The sequence below is a fragment of the Ceratotherium simum genome, chromosome 26 (genome assembly GCF_057802395.1).
Source record: "Ceratotherium simum simum isolate JZ-2026a chromosome 26, ASM5780239v1, whole genome shotgun sequence".
NCBI classification, from domain to species: Eukaryota; Metazoa; Chordata; class Mammalia; order Perissodactyla; family Rhinocerotidae; genus Ceratotherium; species Ceratotherium simum.
The window spans coordinates 43,923,896-43,941,385 of NC_141925.1; the positions used below are offsets into that span (position 1 = coordinate 43,923,896).

Sequence of the window (17,490 nt, forward strand, 5' to 3'; positions counted from 1 at the left end):
CTGGAGGTGGACTGAGATCAATCACTCTTCTGTCAGGCACTGCCTGCTGTCGTCTAGCTTAATTCTCTCTTGCTGCTGCCTAAGTCCTTTTGCCTCCGTTGACTCTTGCTAAGGGGGTAGGGGCTAGGCGAGAAGAAAGCAGCCGGGGTGCCCCTGTGTCCCCTTGTGTGCCTGACCGTGGTGTCTGGGTCCTCACTGTGGCTGACCTTGAGCCCCTCCATTTAAACTGGAACTCATTTAACCCTTCCCTGGTGTTTGCCGAACACCTCCCGCAGGCCCAGCCCTTCGCTGGGGTCTACTGAGGACTTCACGAAACAGCGGACACGGTCCCCCCCTGCCCCCAGAGGCCATGCCAGTCATAGGAGGTGGTCACTCTTGTGATGATTCCAGGGCGTGTCAAAACATCATGTTTCCAGGTGTAGACTCGGGTTTCTGAGCAGCAAGCCTGGGGGGACTTTCTGGAGGAGGTGGCTTTGGCATTGGGCAGACTGGGCTTGAAGTCACTCACAGCATGATAACCTTGAATAGCACTTCTCTTCTGAGTTTCAGTTTCCTCATTTGTGAAAATAGGGACAACAATGGCCCCCCTAGGCTTTTTTCCAACAGAAATTGAGGAGGTGGACATACCATGCCTGACTTCTAGCAGATGCTCAGTAAACAGGAGTCCTTTTCCTCGGCCTCATCTCCCTTGTGTGTAAAGGAGCAGTGATGCGCTCTTGGCACTGACAGCCTGGGTTTGAATCCTTGCCATACCATTTCCCAGCTGTGTGTCCTGGGGCAAGTTACTTCACTGCTCTGTGCCTCACTTTCCTCTTCTGTAAAATGGGTCGTGATTGTCTGTGCCTCATAGTGCCAGTTGGAGACCTCATGACTGGATGTGAGTAAAGTGCTTAGGACGGTGGCTACTCGGCTCTGTGCCCTCAGCATGTGCTCTGCTGTCACCTCCTGGCCCCAGCAGTGGAGCGTTTGAGGTCCTCCTGGCAGAAGCGAGTCGGGAGAAAAGGGGGCTGAGGAAGCAGCCGGAGGTGGCATCCCTGCCCCAGCCCAGGTGCCATGAGGTAGAGGAGGTCAGGGTGCTCTCCTACCAAAGGGAGAGGGCCCTCGACAAGGCCCACAGGTCGCATTATTGGTGCAGGGGCTCCCTGGCCCCTGGACCCCGACTTGTACCGAGCTCTGGCCTGCAAATCCCCTCTTCCCACCAGGACACGAGCCCGAGTGAGAGGAGCTGGGTTCGCACCTGAGGAGCACACGTCGCTTCCAGCTGAGGCAGAACTTAAGAGGGAGAAGTGTCTGGAGGGGATCCGAGGACTCTGGAGTGTGCTGTGCAAGAGTGACAGCGACCTTGTCCACGCCCATCAAGCGGGCCTTCCAGGCCAGGCAGCTGTGAGGGCGTCTGTCACAGCCTTGGAGCCACTTCAGACCTTCTTGGTGCCAGCTGCCCTGCAGCTCCTCCCCGGCCCCGTGCGAGCCATGGTGCTGCGCCTCCGCCCCCTGCCATGCGCCCTGATAGAGAAATAAAACCGTGCGTGGTAAACCGCAGTCTGCCGGTGGCCTCCCTGTCGCTGGGGGCCGAGGCAGCAGGCCTCAGAAAGGCAGCGGTTTTCCCCAGAATGACTCGCCGTGCTGCCTGTCGGCCGCGTGGGCCCCGGGGAGCGTGGGCCTCAGACTGAGGGCGGGATGTCGTGCTCGCTGTCTCGCCGCCCCGGTGACCCGGGCTCTGCCTCCCGCCGTGACTTTGTTGCCTGTTTGAACGTCCCGCTGGGTCCCCCTTGGGCGTTGTCAGGCCCCTTGTGTTCCGACTCGGACACCCCTTCATTTGTCCCGTGTTGTCTCTGCGGTGAGTTTAGTGACCAGGTCCTGTCCCTTGTCCAGGGGCTCCGCGGCACGAGGCTCTGCTGCAGGCCCCCCAGACCAGCCGCCCGAGGCTCCCCAGCCCACTGGGTGCCGCCCTGGTAGGGGCCGGGGTAGAGCGGGGCGGGCGGGCGGGCCGGCCCAGCGCCCTCGCCGACCTCGGCTCCGTGCTTGTTTTCTTGGTCTGCGCTTCCACGTGTCTTATCAGCATGACTCGGGTCCCTGAGTGGGCCCCGGGCCCCTGGCCATCCCCCTCCAGTCCGATCTGACGGTCTGGTGGTGCCACGCCCCTCGGGGGCTGCCCGTTGACCACAGGGTAGAGACCACGCGCTTGAGCACAGCCCTGAAGTCTGGTCACCTCATACAGGACACCTCCACCAGCAGGGGGAGCCCCCAGCCCCCCCACAACCGCATTTACCTGGGGAACCTCTCGGCCATCCCGCCTGAGCTCGCCACCCCCCCTCCCTGAAGTCTTCCCCGACCCACTCCCTGCTTGGGCCCCCTTGGCTTCTGAGACACGTGAGGGGTCCCACATGTCACCCTGTGTGGCTGTGGTCTGGTGACAGGCATGGCTTGTGCAGTGGATGGAGAGCTTCTTGGGAGCAAGGCCTATCCTGTGCCTGTCATTGAGACACGGGGTCCTGGTGGCTGTGGCCAAGGAGAGTGCGGGGCTGGAGGAGGCCCCTGGGGCGTCGTGATGAACAGGTTGGACCCTCTAGGACCACCCCGGAGCTGGCCCATGCCTTCTCTGGCTGTGGAGAAATGGTTTGGGGTATCTGGCTGTTCTGGACTGTGCCTTCTCTGGCCCCCATGCGTGGCCAGCCCAGAGCCTAGGTCTGCAGCTGTAGCTGTGCTTATGGGACTCGAGGGACCGTCACTGAGGGGACCTGGGGCGAGCCCTCAGGCCTGCCCTGCTCTCACGCCTTCTCTCCTCTCTCCCCAGGATGTTTGACGAGCGCATCTTCACAGGTACGTGTGGGCACCGTCTAGGCCATCCTGAAGGCACCAAGCTGATGCCCCGAGAGTACTTGAGCCGCCATCACACTGGGCCCTGGGGTGGAGAGGGGGCCTGGGTGTGGCTTCTGCATCCTGGGGCAGACGTGAACCCCCGGCTCCCAGGTGCAGACAGCCCTTCGAGACTCGGGACGCCTTGGACAGGGAAGAGCCGAATACTGACGTGGGGGACTTGTCTAAGCTGTTAGCATATTTAACTTTAACTTAATTTAGTTCTCAACAGTCCTATGAAGTGGGTTCTCTTTTCCCTGAAGCCCAGCTAGCAAGCAGTGGGGCCTGGCTGCAAACCCAGGTGTGTGGCCCCAGAGCCGGGGCTGTAACCAGTAGGTGGTCCCCCTCTCGGTAGCACGGATCTTGGTGTGTGACGTACTCAGGTCCCGGTTCCTGCCCTACCTCCTACCAGCTTTGTGACCTTGGGAAGGGTCCTCTGGCCCTCAGTTTCCACATCTGTGAAATGGGGTGTTAAGAGTGCCTTCCTCTGGGTTCCTGGGATAATTCAATGAGAGAAGGGTCCCGTGGTATGGCCCTGGGGGAGGCTTGGCCCCTTTCTGAGGGCTCCCTCAGCCCCAGTAGCGTATGCGAGGTCAGGTCAGTGGTTTCTGGCTGGCGTCTCCCCTTCCTCCTGCCCAGTCTCCCAGATCCTGGGCTCCTCAGGCACTGGGGCCCTTGGTCCTTCTCCCCGGGGAGGCATCTCTCCTTAGGACCCATTCCTGGCTGCTGGCTGGACATGGAGCCCACAAGAAGGAGAAGTAGAGGCCAGCCCACCCCCGAGGGGTCCGCCCAAGAGCCTCACACAGAGGTCTCTGCCCAGGTGCCCGCAGGCAGGCAGAGACCAGAGAGCCTTTGCCCCGGCCTCCTGCCCACCCCAACTCTCCTCTCAGGGAGCAAGTTTACCAAAGACCCCACGAAGCTGGAGCCAGCCAGCCCGCCGGAGGACGCCTCTGCAGAGGCCTCCCAAGCCGCCATCCTCCACCTGGCCGGGGCTGCTCGGTAAGGGCCCACCCCAGCCCCCAGCCCACGGCCACCCCTCTGGGCTGAGGCGCTGTTACCTGCAGGGAGGAGCAAGGCCTAGAACTGGCCAGAGGACGCTGGGCCCAGCGCCTCCTGACACCTCGACACCCCGCACAGGCACCCCATAGCCGTGTGCCCTCACCCCACTGTGGGCCAGGGAGAATCTAAAGGAACAGAGAAGGCCAGACCACTGATTTTTTTTCCCACCTGGAGAACTCTTGTCCCCCTCAGGATCTAGCCGTATGTTGCTTGTCTTGGAAGCCTTCCCTGGGGCCCAGACGAAGTTAGGTGTCTGCCTTGCCAGTCCATGAGGCCCTGTATATCCATGGGCGCCGACGCAGCTCACAGCCCGCTCACTGTCCACCTCTGCCCCCATCCAGGCTCTGGGCTCCTGGGGCCAGGGATGGGCTGTCGATCCCAGAATCCCCGCATCCAGCCCAGGACTGCCCTGGGTGCTCCGTGAACTAACTGAGTCCTTCCTCCTGGGGGCCCTGCCCAGCTTCCCTCCCCAGCCCCCTTCCCAGACTTCCAGTGGTGGTCCCTACAGCACTCAATCCCCCCATCAAGCACTGATCAAACCCCCACCATGCTGAGCTGGGTGGCTCCCAAACTGGCCTGACCCAGGCCTCCCAACTGGTGTGTAAGGTGAGCACCCAGACTGTTCACCCCAGGACAGTGAGCAGGATCCCAGCTGGGCAGCCGGGAGACTGTTGTCCCTAGAGACGGAGCACTGGGAATCTCGCTCCGGGGGAGGGCCAACCTGTGGGGATGGGAGTGAACGTGGTCAGGGCTGCATTCTCAGTTGGCAGCCTCCGTGGGCCCCTGGCTGCCTGGAGGGACCTGAGGCTGATGCCGTGGTCCTCTCTCGGCTTCCTTCCCACAGATCCGACAAGAGTGGTCTCTCCGAAGATTGTGGAGCAGGTGAGGGGGAGCAGGACCCCGCTGTGTGTGTCCAGGGGCGGGAGGGCGTCCACCAGCCCCACCCAGCAGCCTTGGGGAGGAGACAGCTCAGACTGTGAGCCTGGAGTCCTAGTGAATTTCCTCTGCCCACCCCCAGGCCTTAGAGCATGCTGGGAGCTCACTGGGGGCTGGGAGGGGCAGATGGGATGAGGGTGGCATTGTGGGGGAGTTAGGAGACCCAGGTTCTGGTGTCACCACGGCCTCCTTCTGTGTCCATGGCAGGCAGCTTCTGTCCTGCAGGTCTCAGATGCCAGGTCTGTAAATTGAAGACCTCAGGACTGGCCTGAGGGCCTGTCTGACCCTCCAGTCCTGGTCTGGGCAGGAGCGTGGGGGCTGACATGACTTTTCTTGCACACTACTAACAAGTCACAGACACAAGAATGTTCTGGAATGGCTTGCCCTGCCTGGCCAAGCTCGTGCTCACACCTAACTAGATGCATTGTTTCCTCCACAGGAACCTCCGGGGAGCTGGGTGGGCTGAGGCCCATCAAAATTGAGCCGGAGGATCTGGATATCATTCAGGTCACCATCCCGGGTAAGGGACAAAGATCTGAAGGGCTGCCCCCGCAGGGCTCCTCCTGGACCTGCTGGACCCACCGTGCCCCTCCCAGGCTGTGCTCCTCTGTCTCCTGAGGGCCTCCCCGCCAAGAAGGGGTCTCCAGGATGCTGTTTCTCTCGTTTGGGTCCGAGAGAAGTGGGCTGTTGCATGTGCCTTCTGCAGCCACGTCTGCCCTCTGCAGGGAGTCAGGTCTCAGCTCTGACCTTCTTAAAGGCCCCAGCCGCCACCTCTCTGGCCTGGCTTCCCTGGGATCTGTGAGGCAGGAGGGAGGAGAAGAAAAGGCACTGCAGTAAGAGGATTTGAGTCTGACTCCAGACTTGGGGCCCCCGTTCCTCAGTTTCCATATCTGTGAAGAGGGGGATGTATTTGGCTTCTGGAGGCTCAGCATGGGGTACCACTGGAAACCCACAGCACTCCAGGCCCCTTGGGCCCCTGTCTGGCCCCTGGCACAGCTGGTCATTAAGGCTGCCCTCCCAGAGTCTCAGGGCGTGGCTCCCTTAAGGGCCTTCTGTGGGTGTGCTGGGCTGGGGTCGCTGAGGGACCATGATGGGGTGGGACAGGCAGAAGATATGCTTGTCATTGCGGAGTTTTGTCTCCAGACCCTTCACCAACCCTTGAGGAAGTGACTGACTCGATGCCTGGGCATCTGCTCTCGGAAGATTCTGGTTATGGGATGGAGATGCTGACTGGTAAGAAATGGGCTGGGGACCCACCTCCCTGGGGAGTAACAGGGTGAGGAGTGGGCCAGGAAGCCCCCTGGCTTTTCCTGGTATTGACTGCCCCTTAGAGGAATCCCACTGTCTTGCCTGATCCCCCCACCCAGGCTGGGTTCCTTTCTGAAAACTTGAAGTAAGCCTTGCTTTATAGGAAGCCTGGTTACTACGTCTTTCCCAGGAGCCCCCATTTGGATTAATTTGTTTGTTTATTCAACAACTATTTATTCAGCACCTACTGTGTACCAGGTCTTGTGCAAGGTGCTAGGGACAGCGCACTGACCCAAACAGACGGCAGTCCCTGCCCTCATGGGGCTCACATCCCAGTGCAGGGAGACAGAGAGTAAGCAAATCAATAAGTAAAATAGAAAGTCAGGGGGTGGTAAGTGCTGTGGGGGACAGAAAGCCCGGAGGGGAAGTGTTGGAGGCAGGAGGGGGCGGTTACTACAGGATTTGGGTGGTCCGAGAGGACCTCACTGAGAAAGTGACGTTGGAGCAAAGACCTGAAGGCGGTGCGGGTGGGGGCCACGTGGATATCAGCAAAGAGCTTTCCAGGCAGAAGGAACAGCAAGTGCAAAGGCCCTGAGGTGGGCTCTGCCCAGCATATCCAAGAAAAGCAAGGAGGCCCGGGTGGCTGGAGCAGAGTAAGGTGGAGAGGGTGAGGTCAGGGAGGTGATGGGGTGGGTTATGTGGGGTCATGTACGTCAAAAGAAGGAGTGGGGCCTGACTCTGAGGAGACAGGACCCGCTGGGGGGTTGGAGCTAACGAGGGACATTTTTACAGTATTTACTCTGATCAGAGGGTTGAGAATAGACTGCAGAGGAGGGGGACAAAGACAGAACCAGACCATTGCAGTAATCTAGGCCAGAGGAGTGGTTGGGCAGGTAGATAATAGTGGGGAGGGGGTGGGGTGTTGTATGTTTTGTTTTTTTAACATTATTTTTGAAATGTTCAAAAACACACAAAATTGAAAAGAATAGTTTAATGAACCTCATGTACTAACTCCCAGCTCCAACTGTGATCAAGAAATATTATAGATAATAAAAATAAGAATTATCATAGGTAAAGTTTTTTAAAAGTGACCCATTATAAAGACAGGTAGCATGTGACTATAGTACAGAAGGTTTGTGGATATGGCAGCAAATGATACTGGTGCTCAAGTGACTTGACTTTGGAAAGTTCTGTGATAAGGGGCATGGGCTGGGCCAGGAAACTTGAAGAAGAAGGCTGGCATTTGTTTCTTTCCCTCGGTGTGATGTTGGGTGTGGGCTGGAGGGGCGAGGCTGGGGGGTGGGTATCGCTTAAGAGCACTATGCGAGAGCATGGTGGGCAGCATGTCAATGACCAGTGCAGAGAGGTCCCCAAAATGTAACATTCTGTGCAAAAAGCACGTGCAGAAGGATATGGACGATATAGCATTTATCTAAATTTGGAAACATAATGTTTTATTAAAAAATCAGGTGCAGGGGCCGGCCCCGTGGCTTAGCAGTTAAGTGCGCGCGCTCCACTGCTGGCGGCCTAGGTTCGGATCCTGAGCGCGCACTGACGCACCGCTTGTCTAGCCATGTTGAGACCGCGTCCCACATACAGCAACTAGAAGGATGTGCAACTATGACATAGAATTATCTACTGGGGCTTTGGGGAGAAAAAGAGAAAAAAGGGAGGAGGATCGGCGATAGATGTTAGCTCAGGGCTGGTCTTCCTCACACACACAAAAAAAATCAGGTGCAAATATGACAGAAGGCTAACATATGTATTCATTCCAGCTGGTGGGTACACGGTTACAATATTCTGTATGTTTTTCTGTACTTTTTATTTAACTTTTCCCCTACCAAAAATAAACAAATCACTGGAAAATTAAGTAAGAAGGTTTCTTGCAGGCCCAGGCGGGTGGTGCCACATTAATTGGTCACAGAATAAAGGGAGAATGTCCCTGCTCCTCGTCTGCTTCTGTCTTCTGAGTCAGGAAGAATGGTCTGGAAACGGGAGAGCGTGAGCAGGACCTGGGAGTCTAGTTCAGTAAGGAGAGACGAAGGGTCTGCGGAGCTGCTGGGGAGGAGTATGATCTCCAGCTTCCAGTGAGGCAGTCCCCAGCAGGAGATGCACAGATCCGCCATCCGTCGCATTTGAGAAGTCATGGTGGACGGAGAGTGAGCTGACGACAGAAAACAGACTGCGAGGGGAGGGTTCACCCACATTGCAGACAGGTAGACTGTGCGCCATTAGAAGGGACCCAGAGTGGGGTCATTCATTAGGAGTGAGTTGGCTCATAGGACATCAGAATCTTGGCTGACCCTGGGCCATCTGGGGAAGCAGGGGCTGCAGGGGGACCCCAGCTGTCAGTCACCTGGGCAAGGTTCCCCGTGGTTGTCCTGGAGGACTCACTCCTTCCTCAAATATTTCTCAGTTCGTTGGATGAAGGGACTTCAGGCAGCAGGATTATATAATTTGCAGATGCCTTGTGAAGGAACAGGCAGTCCACCCAAGAATGACGTTCCTCGTGGCCTTGACAGACCAGAACATTGGGCTGAAATCCACAAGAAAAATTCACAGCCCAAGGACATTGTCATGGGTTGCATTCCCTGGGGAACAGGCTCTGAGATGGAGTTTAACGTGTGGGGTGTTTGTTTGGGGCTGCCCTATGTAAGGGAGGGGACGGAAGCACCAGGGGGCAGAGGGAGGGGTCAGGCTACGATGCAGCCCCAGCGATAGCCTCCGCCGGCCCCACAGGGTGCTCTGGTGCCGCAGCGGCCCCTTAGAGTTATTCCGAGTTGAAACGGGACGTCCTGGCCTTTGTGCCTCCACGTCAGTCGGTCACAGGACGTGGGCCGCCCCCGGAGGACAGCCCTTGAAGGAGTGACCACCTCCGGCTGCCTGATGACCACACTCCCGGCTGCTGGAGCAACAAGCTGTGGGTCTGGGTGGCTACCCCAGTGTCCACTGCAGCGTGGGTTGGTGGTTGCACAAGCGAAGACGGCGAGTAAGCAAACACGTGCGTCCTCAGAGAGTGTGGGCTTGAGCAGGGCGTCTCTTGGGCACCTAATTGGACAGAACTTCTGTTGAGCATATTGGGAATTGGGTACTTAGACGGTGCTGGTAAGAATGCAAATTGGCGAATTCCTTTTTAAAGAAATTTGTCAGGTTGAAGAGCCTTGAAAATGAGCCCCTCCTGGTAGTTCTAGGAATCCAGTCCTAGGAAATTTTCTGAAATATGGACACTGTTTTCTGCACAGACATGTTCATGGCAGTGTTAATAAGGACAATGACAAATCGGAAAGAGCCTGTCCAGCTGTCGGGGAGCCGCTAACGATGTCCTCCTCGTGGACTATTTTGCAGCCACTAAATATAGGCATCAGTGCGAGGGAGAATATGGAAGATGCAAAGCTGCTTGTGCTCTGTTTACAGCTGTGTTGAAAACATAATCACTGGTTTAAAAAAGAAGAAGAAATATTGGAACAGGAGCTACTTTGGGTTAAGTGCTTTATTTATTTTTTTCATTTCCTCCATCAGTTATGTGCTTTTAAAACCTTGGTCATGAAGAGAGAATATTCTTGTCCAGGCTTGGGCTGGGCGTGACCAGACTTGACAGCAGCCTCTCACAGTGGTGAGACTGTGTGGGGAGTCGAGGTGACCAGAGGCTCCTGATGAGCTGACCGTGTGGCCTGGCTGCTAGGAGGTCGCGTGGCACCTGCCTGCGTTCACAGTGGTGTTAGAGAACACCATGGGGGTCTCAGTCCAGAGACCCGGGGGCTGGGGGGGCATGGACCAGCATGGCGCCATTTCTACTGGAAAGGCTTCTCACTCCTGGTTTGACGGTGGGAAACTGAGGCCAGGCAAGGCCAGTCCACCTCCTCAAGGTCACACAGCTTTGGGCGGGAACCCAGGTTTGCCAACTCCCCGTCCAGGGCTCGTTTCAAGGCACCCCACTCACCACTGATGAAGGATGGAGATGCTGGGGTTTTAGGACCACCATGGATTAGAGGGTTGTGTACGCATGTATGTATCTGTCCATGCGTGTGCTTTTTCTGTTACAACACGTGCATTGGAAAATAAATGCTAGAGAACTATGTAACACGGAAAGGAAGAGCTCCCACGGCCCCTCCTCAGGCACCTGCTAGTTTGTATCCATCCTTCCTGTGTTTTCTCCTCACATTAGTGCTAACATATGTTGTTACTGTGTTGCACAAATTGTCCCTCGTTCCCTCCCCTGGGGCGTTGGGTCCTTGGGTGTCTCTGCAGCTACATGGATGGGATTTGTCTGCGTGGTGTTTGTCCTGTCGGTGTGTGTGTCATTTATCATTTATTGAGCTTGTTTCCAGCTACTCCCTGTTGAAACCAGGAGGCAGTGAGCACGTGGACGGGCTGTCCAGGGTGGACAGCCCAGCCTTCCACGGCTGGGTGGAGAATCAGGCAAGTTCCCCACGTTTGGAATTTGGGCCCCCAAAGTACTCAGGTCATCTCCCACTGCCTTTGAAAGCGCCCCACCCCGCCTCCGGCAGAGAACCCAGCCCAGCTTCCTTCTGTTTCGGGAGCCCAACAAAAAGGCTGGCAGAAACCCCTCCCGAGAGGGAGCCGCACACGTCCGAGTGGGGCCCCTGTGGATGGCTCGTCTCCTACCTGGCTCTGGATTGTTGCTGCCCCCCGAGGGGTGGAACTGCACACATGGACAGCTCACAGCGGGGACAGACCCCATGGCCAGGTCTCCCCTCCTGTCCCTCACAGGCCACCTCATGCACGTAATCAGTGCTCCAGGTGTGAGATCTGGGCAGCTTCCTTCACCACAGGATGGAGACGGCTCCCTGACTCGTCACAGGCCCCTGCCCAGGGAAACCCTCCCTGGTGGCCCTGCTCGTCCCTGTGGCCCCAGCAGACTCATCTCTTCCTGTTTTCCCTTTTCTCCATTGTCAACTTAAAAAGCAAATTTGCCTGTTATTTTATCCTCAGAATGAGTTTATTCGGGAATAGCCAAAAGGCTATTCAGCATGTGCATGCTATGGCAAACCATAGGGAAATCCAGAAAACAGGAATGGAGCTGCCTTTATGGAGAAAAAAGGGGAGGGGGAGGGGCTGTTGTAAATGAAAGTCCGCTGGGGAAAGGAACCATTCAGGGTAGTAACGGCTTCTCACTGGCTGAGCTGTTGCCGGGCAGGAGAGAAACCTTCCTTCAGTGGTAAAGTAGTTGTCCTTCCCGTGGGAGATGCAGACCCCCTGTCTCGTCGTGGGTGGTGTCCTTGACGCGTGCGATAGGGTGTGGGAGCACCTCCTGCAGGCCTTCCAACTCCAGTTTAGTTAAGGTTTCTTTTATTAATTTCTACCTCTAGAAATGGCAAAAATGCAGTTTATTGCTTTGGGATGCCCAGAAGCTGACCTTGACGCAAGTGCATTGGTTCGTTTGGGAGGAGGTCCAGTACTGAGCGCACAGCAGTTTTACGAGGCCCGGTGCCACTGGGGGTAGCTGGGCAGAGGGCCCGTGCGAGTCTCGTAAAGCCTGCACCTGAGTTAGGGCAGCAGAGTGAGCCGGGGCTGGGCTGGTGATCCGCCGGGTGGCCCTCCATCCTTGGTTGAGAGCTGTTTCTGGGGCATTAACCACAGCACTTGACAGCTTGCGGGTTCTGCTCCCACAGCCAGAGTGAAGCCTTCAGGCAGGGTCAGATGGGCCACCATCTGCTGCCCGCAGTGTGCCCATTTCCCTGAGGAAAGTTGAGCCTAAAGCTCAAGGCCAGCCCTTCACCTTTCTGAGTTGGCTGAGCATAGGGGAAACCCTCCAGAACCTTCCAGCGCCTTCCAGGCTGAGTCACAAGGCTTAGGCTTGTCTGGTGATCCCAGATGTGGGCGCACCTCTGCACCATGAGCGAGCCTTGACCGTGGACCACTTTCCTAGGGTCAGCCCCTTTCCTTCCAGCTCACGAGCCCACCTGGGACAGCGTTCCGTGTCCGTCACCCCTGGGCACTCTCTCTGAGCTGGCGGGAGAGCAGCCGGGCCTTGGCTGGGAGTCTGCAGACCTGGGGTCCAGCCGCTCCACCGTTCAGCAGCTCAGCTGCCCGTCGTGAGCTGGAAGGGGCCGTATAGGGGTTAGTCCTGCGTGTGGAACCCCTGGCAACACAGCACCGGCAAACTTCCTAGATCACAGCTCCCCTCCGATTGTTTCAAGAGTTGCAAGTCCCTCGGTGCGGTCCTCCTACGCTGGCAAGACAGGGCTGCTGCCGAGGGAGTCCCTGCAGCCTGCTACAGTTCGTCCCCCACCCCATTCATCCCCCTCCCACCGTCCGCACTTGTACTTCAGCCTCCAGCCAAAACCTGTCGTGTCTTGAGTTTGCCACCCGCCGACCACTGCTCCCCCCTCCCTGCCCACGTTCTCTCACCCTACTCTGTTTCCTGGACGCTCAGATCCAGCCCAGGTGTTCCCCTCCTGCAGGAGGCCCCCTGTCCTCAGCCGCCCCCAGGCCAGCAGAGGCCCCCCACCCCATCCCCATACAGCCTCCGCACTTACCTCCTGTGCCCTCGCTCCCTGTGGACGAGCGTCTAGGGACAAGGTTGGGGCCGTTGCTGCAAGCCCAGGCCAGGGCCAGTGCCCCCTGGACCACCTGACCTGGGACAGCTCCATGTCCCCCACCCACCTCTCCCTCTGTCCCCTTATCCAACTCTTTCTTGGTGGTGTCACCACCATCTGGCGTTATATGTCACGCCTGTCATCACCGCGGGATGACATGGCTCTGCCTCACGCCCGTGTGTCCTTGGTGTAGAACAGCCGGCACACAGGAGGCTGGCGGGCTGGCTCGGGTTGGGTTCCCAGGGGGTGTGTACCAGATGTGATGGGGCGCTGGGTCTGAACCCGCCCTCCGTGCGTGAAGGCGAGGGCAGGGTGCCCGTACAGAGTCAGGGTCCCTGATCCTGGCTGGGCTCGCCAATCGTGCTCCTGAGCCTGGGCCTGGCAGCCTGCCGGCCCTCGCCTGCCGCCTGACTTGCGGCGCAGCGTCCGGGCGGTGATGAACGTGGCTTCCTGACACCTTCTGTTTTCTTGCAGACAAAGGCCCCAGCAAGGACCCTCAGCCTGAGGCAAGGCCCTTGGAGGGTGAGGCGCTGTCTACCTCCCACCTTTCACCCCTCACCCCATCTTTCCCCTCCCTGCCCCTTGTCTCCCTCTTGTCTCTGGTTCTGTCCAGCCCCTGGTCTGGGGTGGGAATCCTGTGGGCTGCCTGAGGCGGGGAGGTTTGCAGACCTGCCTTCCAGAACCAGGAGGTGCCTGGTCGGGTACAAGCACCTCTTTCTGGAAGGGACAGCACCAAGCCTTGTGTTTATACGCACCTTCCTTCTTCCCACGAAGGTTTTAAGGTTGGGGTCTGAGCCTAGTCTTCCTGAACAAATAGAATTGAGGCACAAAATTGGCATTGTGTCCAACAGACATGCTCATTCTCAGGGACACTGCTCATTCCCTTCCTGCTGAGAGTGGGAGCAGGACAGGAAGGGAGATCAAGGTGAGGAAGGGTCTGTTTCCTCTCGGGTGTGTCTGCCCCTGAGATGGAATGAGTGGGTGTCAGGAGAGAAGTGTTACTTCCCCAAACCCAGCTTGCCAGGGGCTAACCATGAAGTTGGCAAAGTCCACTACCGCCTGGTGGCAGCATACTCAATTTGCAGGTTTAGTATTCACCCACTAGCTAAGTCACTTACTGAGCTGGTCTAGAGTGACACTCGACCAGAAAGCCCCATGGTCGTTCTTAGGCCACAAAACCTTCCAAATCTCCATTCAGGCCTGGAGATGCCCTAGACCTGATTTCACAAGCAGATACTTGAGCCCGGGAATCGTGCATCTATTTGGGGTGCCGTTTCTGAGGAAGTCGGTTGCCTGCAGCACCCCCGGCCTTCCCCAACACCGACTGGGCAGTTCTTGGTGCCGGCAGAGGTGGGATGTGAGCTGAGGAGCAGGGTGCTGCTGCCGCTGGGGTGGCCCCACAAGCTGCCTTTTGCCTTCCAGATGGCCACGGTGACGTGATCCGGCCCCTGCGGAGGCAGGTGGAGCTGCTCTTCAACACTCGATACGGTGAGCGGGGGGCGCCCGCGGTCGGGCCCCTTGACCCCTCTGGCTGCCCTGTTTCAGACGGACTTCAGCCCGGCCCCTAGTCCAGCTGCTCCCTGCACAGGGACGGGGAGGGAGGGGTGACACCCAGCCCCGCCCTCAGCTCCAGGCGTCCCACCTGGCGAGGCTGAGTCCCACCTGGGGAGGCTGAGTCGCTGCCAGCAAACTCCAGCCTCTGAGACACTGCCCAGGCCGCCTCGGCCAGCAGGCTCACCCTCACTCACCGTCTGCCTCCGCCTCAGCTCAAGGGGCTGTTCTGCCGCCGCGATAGCCGGCCCTCGTCCTCACGGACAGCTGCGTGCGTGCAGCTGTAGCGAGCACTCTCCTGCTAGAGGAACCAGGAGAGGGGAGGCAGGGGGAGGCTGCTCTTTGTTAAGCGCAGGGGTCTGCCAGGCGCTGGCTCCGCTTCACACTCCCCGTCGCCCAGAACCTCTGTGTCCTAATCCCCGTTTTACAGATGAGGGCAAAGGAAGCCTGGGGAAGCAATGTGTCTTGTCCGAGGCCCCGCAGCTAGTGAGTGGCAGAGCCTGGCCTACGCCTCAAATCTGTCCAGTTCCTGAGGTGTGCTGGGCCACACAGGAATTTGGGGTTATTGACGGTGGCAGGGAGACCCTCTGGAGGGCCTTTCTGGCAGCATGAGGACACGTGCACTTGGGTAGAGCTGACACCAGGTGTCCCCAGCCATCACTGGGTTTTCCCACGCTGCCGGGGCATTAGGGCACAGACTAGAGGTGAGCTGTGGGGTCCACACACCCCCGCTTCAGGGGCTCTAGGGCCTGAGATGAGTCACGTCCCTTCTGAGTCCAGGTCTCGTACCTGCAGACTGGGGGTCACGGTACTCACCTCTCAGCAGGGTTGGGAGGTGACTCTCAAGGGCTCTGCACCCACGGCCCCCCAGGCGGCCGTGGGAGGTGGGAGTGGAGGCTCCTGGCCCCATGGCTGCGTGTGGCCGTACAGCAGCTGTGTCTCTGCAGCCAAGGCCATTGGCATCTCGGAGCCCGTCAAGGTGCCCTACTCCAAGTTCCTGATGTACCCGGAGGAGCTGTTCGTGGTGGGGCTGCCCGAGGGCATCTCCCTCCGCAGGCCCAACTGCTTCGGCATTGCCAAGCTCCGCAAGATCCTGGAGGCCAGCAACAGCATCCAGTTTGTCATCAAGAGGTGAGGCCGGGTTCCCGGGCCTCCGGGCCGGAGCGGTGCCCAACTGCCATCTTCCTCTTCAGACTGGGGCAACCTTTCTGTTTGTTTAGTTTTAAATAGTGGGGTGGCCACGCTGGCAGGCGTGAGGTGGCCCAGGCCTGCCGGACTGACACCCTCTCGATGTCCAGTTGGCCCTCCTGTGGATGGGAGTACCCCGCCCTTGCTCTCCAGGCTGGGGTATCGGGGCGCCGCTGTGGGTGACACCCCGTCGCCCCAAGATGGGAAGGGCCGGCGGGGCGGGTCTTGTCTGTGTCCTTGGACGTCCCTCGTGTTTGCCCATGTGCCCAGCTCAGATACGAAGTCCCTCTGGAGGAGCTGGAGGCCGCTATTGACTACAAAAAGAGGGAGGGCCCCGGGGCCCTGTTCTGTGTTTGTTGCGTCTGTGTCTTAACTGTAGTGTCTTATGGATTTCGCCTTGGTTTGGTTGAAAGGGGCAAGAAAGAGAAGACTCGTACGAGTTTGTTCCCCCTGAGGGGGAAGTAGATGGCCCGAAAATTAGGAGACTCATGAGGTCCTTCACACCCAGAGTGGCAGGCGGGTGACAGGGTGTGGGGCAGGGGCCCTCCCACAGGGCCTGGTTTGCGCCCGGGGCAGGGAGGGTGGTGCTCTGAGAGATGCAAATAGTGGGTACGCGGTTCCTTCCTCTAGCAGATACACCCTGAGCGCCCACCGTGTGCCGGGCGAATGCCACTGAGTCCTGCCCTTGAGTTGGTTGATCTTGCTGCATAAAGTCGCAGTTTAAGGTCAGGTGGAGAGAAATGCAGGTGACACAGGGTGAGGGGCAGGAGGAGCCTGTCTGCGCAGGTGACAGTGAGCAGAGAAGTAATGAAGCAAGCCTCGCAAATAGTGGGTGGAAGAGTATCTAGGCAGAGGGAGCAGCAGGTGCAAAGGCCCTGAGGCAGAGACGTGCTTGCATGTTTAAAGACGAGCAAGGTGCCGATGTGCCTGGTGCAGAGTGAGCGAGGGAAGGTGGTGAGTGGTGAGGCCCAAGAGGTAGCAGGGCTGGATAGTACAGGTCTTGGGTCGACTTAAAGAGTTTGGATTTTACTTCAAACTTAATAAGAACTCGCTGGAAGGTTTTGAGGAGGGAGGATGTGACATGATCTGGTCTTTTTACTTTTTTTTAATTTCTCTAGCTGTGAGGCAGAGGGGGATCTGGGGGTTTGGGCAGGGGCAGAAGCAGGCACCAGCAAAGAGACTTGACTCTGGCCCAGGGGACAGGATGGCAGCTTGGACTCAGTAAAGGTGGGGTGGTGAAAAGTCAGAGTCAGGCACTATTTTGACGGGGGCAGCATTTGCTGACATTGGATGTGGGGTGTGAGAGGAAGAGGGGCCTGAATGACTTGCGTCGGGGGCTGAGCAGCTGGGGAGATGGCGATGCGTTTTCTGGGAGGGAGATACGGCGGGTGTGGCCGCAGTCGAGCTGGGTCTGATGTGTTACATGTGCAGTGCGTGGGGCCTTCTGGGGAGGGATGCGGGTGGATGACGGGACCTGAGACCCAGTGCTCAGGGCAGAGGTCAGGCAGAGGACAGAACATTGGAGCTGTCACCATTTAGGAGGGATGACACACACAGGGGCTGCTGGCCCCGTCTGTCCCCTCCAGCCCAGAGCTGGAAGCTCTTGGGCGCTGGAAGGTGGGAGCCGAATCAGCAGCAGCCCCTCGTGAGCCGACCCTGCTCACTGGTGACCTGCAGGGACGGCCTCCCCCGCGCCCACGACCATTGTTAATGTCACTTTATATTTGGAAGGGGAGGCTGATTGGCCCGGTGGTCCCATGGCAGACTTGAGAGGTGGTGTCCTGGGTCTGAGTCCAGCTCCTCCTGTAACCCCCGTGACCTTGGGCAGGTTGCTCGGGATGTTGAGTGGGGGACACAGGGTGGCAGTGCGGTCAAGGGTTTTGCAAAGAGCTGGCACGCTGTAATCAGGATGGGTTTTTTTGAATGTCAGGTTTATTGAAGTTTACTTCACATTCAGTAAAATTTGCCCTTTTAAAAAATTCACAGTTCTTCAAACTGTGACAAACTCATACTGTCATACAACCACCACCACAATCGAGATATAAAACGGTTCCTTCACCCCAGAAACCTCCCTTGCACCCCTCTGTTGCCA

General features: G+C 58.0%; 1 protein-coding gene across 7 annotated transcripts in view; it reads left to right on the forward strand.

Moving 5' to 3' along the window:
• The window catches only part of GTF2IRD1 (GTF2I repeat domain containing 1), a 111,832-nt gene that overhangs the window by 53,973 nt on the left and 40,369 nt on the right, over positions 1 to 17,490 (forward strand). For all 7 annotated transcript variants that reach the window (XM_087417772.1, XM_087417773.1, XM_087417774.1 and 4 more), the window contains 8 exons: positions 2,795 to 2,820; positions 3,747 to 3,855; positions 4,760 to 4,797; positions 5,291 to 5,371; positions 5,995 to 6,084; positions 13,134 to 13,181; positions 14,082 to 14,147; positions 15,158 to 15,341. In XM_087417772.1, coding sequence (XP_087273898.1) covers positions 2,795 to 2,820; positions 3,747 to 3,855; positions 4,760 to 4,797; positions 5,291 to 5,371; positions 5,995 to 6,084; positions 13,134 to 13,181; positions 14,082 to 14,147; positions 15,158 to 15,341 — 642 coding nt within the window. The remainder of the gene's footprint in view (positions 1 to 2,794; positions 2,821 to 3,746; positions 3,856 to 4,759; positions 4,798 to 5,290; positions 5,372 to 5,994; positions 6,085 to 13,133; positions 13,182 to 14,081; positions 14,148 to 15,157; positions 15,342 to 17,490) is intronic.